The 5000-nt window shown below is 35.0% G+C and overlaps 1 protein-coding gene across 1 annotated transcript in view; it reads right to left on the reverse strand.

Annotated features, from left to right (window-relative positions):
• Window positions 1-3222, reverse strand: part of LOC144980293 (axonemal dynein light chain domain-containing protein 1-like) — a gene marked incomplete in the record, with an annotated part of 41501 nt that extends 38279 nt beyond the window's left edge. The window contains 3 exon segments of the mRNA XM_078927935.1: window positions 579-751; window positions 2321-2411; window positions 3158-3222. Coding sequence (XP_078784061.1) covers window positions 579-751; window positions 2321-2381 — 234 coding nt within the window.
• Between the last annotated feature and the right edge of the window lie 1778 nt (window positions 3223-5000).

Genomic DNA, 5000 nt, shown 5'->3' on the forward strand with positions numbered 1-5000 from the left:
CAAAATGGTGGCTCATAAATTGGTTTTGTAAAAGAGCTATCTTCTGTAATGTTAAAAAAACAACAACAAACTAAGAGTAAATTGTACATTGCTGTGCAGCATCAAATGTCTATAACTAGTCACATATTGATTAGTTAATGTTTAATGTGGCTATGTGGTCTTGTGGTATGACGCTTGCTTTCGGATTGAAAGGTCCTGGGTTCGAGCCTTGCTCAGTGCATAGTTGAGTCATTGGAAAAGGCTGTTTATTCACATTCTCTCACCATACTCAGGTGTAAAATGAGTACCTGGCCGTTAACAGTGTGTCTCCCTGAAAAAAATTGCAATATTGCTAACAGGCATCATGTCTCATTCTACATGTTACTTGTTACTGTTGGTCAGGGACCAAGCGCTATGAGCACGTTCAGGAGATGATATTCCACTATATAAAAGAATGAGCTAATATCCACAATTAATGATAGTCTAAAAGAAGTAAAAAAAGAAAATAAGGATGGGAAAGAAAAGAGAAAAATACTAACTGATGTTGTATTGAGGTTTAAAATACTAACTGATGTTGTATTGAGGTTTAAAATACTAACTGATGTTGTATTGAGGTTTCTCCCGCGGGTCGGAGGGCCCAGGTTTGCTTTGCTGGGTGGGGGCTGAGTCAGGGCAAACAGAATATCCTCTGGAATAAAGTCACTTTGAAGGGATGTCGGCAGTGGTTTGCTCATATCTACGTCTGCACTTGATCTCAACTGGGGCAAGGAGACTAAACAGAACAGGAAGAAATAAATAATTTGCACTTGATCCCAACTGGGGCGAGGAGACTAAACAGAACAGGAAAAAATAAATAATTTGCACTTGATCCCAACTGGGGCAAGGAGACTAAACAGAACAGGAATAAATAATTTTAAAAAACAATTTTTAAAAAAATGTATTTTGATGAGTTCTTTTAAGAGGCAACATCCACTTTTAAAAAAATACGATTACATAATCAATATTCAGAACTTAGTTTAGGTTTTAAATCACTCGATATAATCATTAGGTATCTTAATTTCAAAACGAATGCATTTAATATTTGGTAGTGGTTTACTCATAGCTACATCTGCACTTGATATCAGCTGGGGCAAGGAGACTAAACAGAACAGGAATAAATAATATCACAACACAATTTTCAAATGCATTTTTAAAAGATCTTTTAACTCTCTCCTTACCAGCCATTTTCAGGACTTTTCCCAAAAACTTCACACCCAACTAACACAAAAATAGATTTTTTATCATTCAAACACAATAGAAGTAAATTCTTGCGATCCATAAGTTACTTAGCAAAACAAGCTCTACAACACACTGTGTTCATTTTCTTCAAAGGTTGTGATGTACGAAAGAAATCTGAATGAAAAATATGTTGTCTGTATCGTAACAAATGTGACAATTTTCCTGTAGTTGGTAAGGAGAAAGTTAAGCAACTTCCAATAAATAAAAATACAATGATAAAATTAATATTCAGAACTTAGGTCAGATTTTAAATCACTTAATATAATCGTTAAATTATCTTCATTTCAAAATGATTATTTAACATAACATCAACGAAATACCTTCATATGATAGTAGTCTTCAAAGCCTTAAGACCCTTGAAACCGGACTTTATCCTGGTTTCTATGAAAATGGACAATTGCAATTGTCTGTTACCCTTTGGATGGTATGCTAGTCTATTGCAAAGTACTTTCCATCAGATCCAACAGACCCAGCTACCCATTTATTGTTGGAGGGACAGGAGGGGTTGGAAAAAAATCTCGACTGCATCTGGGATCAATCCTAGTCCCTTTGCATGTGAAGCGAGTGCTCTACCAACTGAGCTATCGAGACCCCCTCGTATGCTAGTGTAAATTATCAAAACCTTTCAAGATTCAAAATAATCTGCCAAGACCCATAACTCGAGCATGTATTCATTAAACCGATCTAGGTTCTGATGGTACCACATGGATTTGACCAAAGAATACAAAACACAACAACCCCCCCCCCCCCCCCCCCAAACTTCCCCATAAAATCAACAAAACTAACACAAAAAAGGAAATTAAACATTCAAATCCTACAAAAACTAGAAAGAAAAAAAAAAGACAACGAACAAGCCAATCTCTCCCCCCCCCCCCCCCCCCCCCCCTTCAGTGCAAAAAGGGAGAAGACAAAACAAACTATAAAGCAAAAAAAAAAAAAAAAAAAGAACAAGCAATTCCTCCATCAGTAAAATAACAGTATAATAATTAAGACGTGGTGAATATAATCTGGGCATTTTTTAAGGAAGCAAAAATATGAGACAATCAATAAATTGAAGTTGTACCCGAAGACTTTATCTTGTCTTCCATCTCCAAGCTCAGTGTGTTGCCTTGAATCAAACTCATGACGATCTTGTTACGTCATCACAATCCTTACTGATGTTGGAGAAAGAATTAGAAAATATTATCAATGAATATATCAATGAGCATAATCACGGATCTCATTGAAACAATTAAAAAAAAAATAAAATAGAAAAACAACTTCAAGCCAATTTGAATGTAGTCTGCCAGGCTACATGCATGATGCTCTCTTGTTCGGTGTATGTCGCAAGCTGCAGCATTGCTTGTATTGTAGCGGCAAACCAGTTACCAGAGTTACCGTGTACTCTACGTACATCCTGAGGCTAGGTGCCCGGTTAACGTGTACGTAGACACTGCCTTACTACTACTATTATTATTATTACTATTATTATTATTATTATTATTATTATTATTATTATTATTATTATTATTATTATTAATTTAAAAATAATAATAATAATAATAATAATAATAATAATAATAATAATGTAAGAAATTCCCTTTTTTTTTTGACTTGTTGTGAAACTACGGAAGTCCTTCCAGAGAGGTTTCCACTTTCCATGTCGTGATATTTAATCATGTCTTTCTAGACATTTGTTTCTACCTGGACTTATTCACTCATTCTCAAATCGATCGAGACTAGAGACTCAATGAATTATTATTTTGTTTTAAAACCCGATTTGCAGTGCAGTAATAATATATTTTTGATAAATAAATTATAAAGGTGAATATCAAACATTCGAATTTAAAACAAGTTATTCTAACAGCAAAAACAAAAAGCTTATTCTCCCATCAATGGCAAAATAATGAAAACAACGTACAACTACAGCAAGTCACCAACTTCACACTTTCAACGCCATCTTTATCGCGTTCTATAGTCTCCATGGAGACCGGAAGTTCATATGTTACCTTCAAGTGGAAAAGAGTTGAAGTCGTCATTCTTACTTTTCGAATTGGTAATTGGTCCAATTACAAATTCGAAAAGGGTATTGTCAGGAATCAATACTTGACCAGTTTTGGTGAGGGAGAACAATTAGGTTTACTTTCAGTGACAGAATCCGCAATCCATTGCTCCATAATACGACTATTGAAACCCAATGCCTGGAATGTCCTTTTCTTAGGATTGTTTATGTATCGATGTTGTTGCTCAGGTCTTGTTTCACGATTATAGGAATTAAACAATTCCAAAGAATGCTTTTTTTAGTGCACTCACTATATGGCATTTCAAATTCATTGTTGAAAACTTAAGATAGGAGAGTTGGAACATCTAAAAAGCAAACCAGATTACATTCTGCCTCAGGTTTTATGAAACAATAAATGCATGACAAATACAGTGCAACCCCTGGATAACTACATCGCTCGGGACCGGAAAATGATGTCGTTATTCTGTGATTTTGAAGGCGGAAAAAGGAGCGTGGTGAGACCCATGAAAACATAAGAGCGCGATATATGGACCAGTGCCTGATAGAAGACATATTGCAAACAACGTCATAATGCCTTTTTCTCCCGTTTACAAAGGGTATACCAATTGGATTCAATAGTCTGATGTCACGTCGCCCAGTAACGGCGGCCATCGTGGTTCTAAACAAAGAAAATTTATACTTAATATTCTTCATGCTGGCTAGAACTTTTCATACGTCTTGTGATCAGAATATGTAAAAGTCAAAACATGATCAGATTTATGTTTTCCCCCCTCTGGATACGGCCTACGCTTTTGTGCTCGTCGGAGAAATATTTCATAAGTGGCGGTTCTAGCCTATTTATAGTGGTGGGGCAAAGATGATTCGGTCATATATATATATATATATATATATATATATATATATATATATATATATATATATATATATTTTTTTGTTCACCTTAAAAAAAAAAATATTTCAACCACAAATAATCACATTCACTATGAAATGACAATACCAGTAGATTTTAATTATACCAAACGTAATCAAAAATGAATCACGAAAGAGAATACAACAAAAAAAATAAAGCGAAGAGACATAATGTGACAACACCTTGACAATACAAGTCCATTTCGTTCACTCGAAAAATTAAAGAGATGCTTTAATCCCTCAACGGCGAGATTAATATTTCTGTTACATTACTGGTTTTCAGTAGTACGTAGTAACTGTAAAGTTTTAACCGAGAAGCAACAACAGCGATATGACTCGAGTTTCATTCAGAGCTCAAATTGCATCATTTTTACTGCTCTCTTGGTGGTTAGAATGATTGTGCCGGTGGTGGTAGTGGTTGGAATAGTGGTAGCGGTGGTGGTGGTGGAGGAAGAGAAGGAGGAGGAAGAGGAAGAGGAGACGGTGAGGGAGGATGTAATTATGGTAGTGGTTTTGGTGGTACTGTTGGTTAGAATGATAGTTGTGGAGACGATGACGGAAATTATATGATGATGTTGATATTGTTTTTATTGCTATTGTAGTATTTGTTGTTAATGTTAATGTTGTTGTTGTTGTTGTTGTTAATGATGATGATGGTGATGATGATGATGATGATGATGATGATGATGATGATGATGATGATGACAACGACGATGTCGTCGACAATAATGATTACTATACGATATTACAAAGTTTATTCAATCTTAGGCTTTGGCCAATAAATCATACAATTTGATGACAACATACATGAAAGTGGAAAAAAATGATAAAT

This window comes from Berghia stephanieae, chromosome 9, assembly GCF_034508935.2.
Source record: "Berghia stephanieae isolate SIO BIC M18660-M18661 chromosome 9, UCSD_Bste_1.3, whole genome shotgun sequence".
In the NCBI taxonomy this organism is placed as follows: domain Eukaryota; kingdom Metazoa; phylum Mollusca; class Gastropoda; order Nudibranchia; family Aeolidiidae; genus Berghia; species Berghia stephanieae.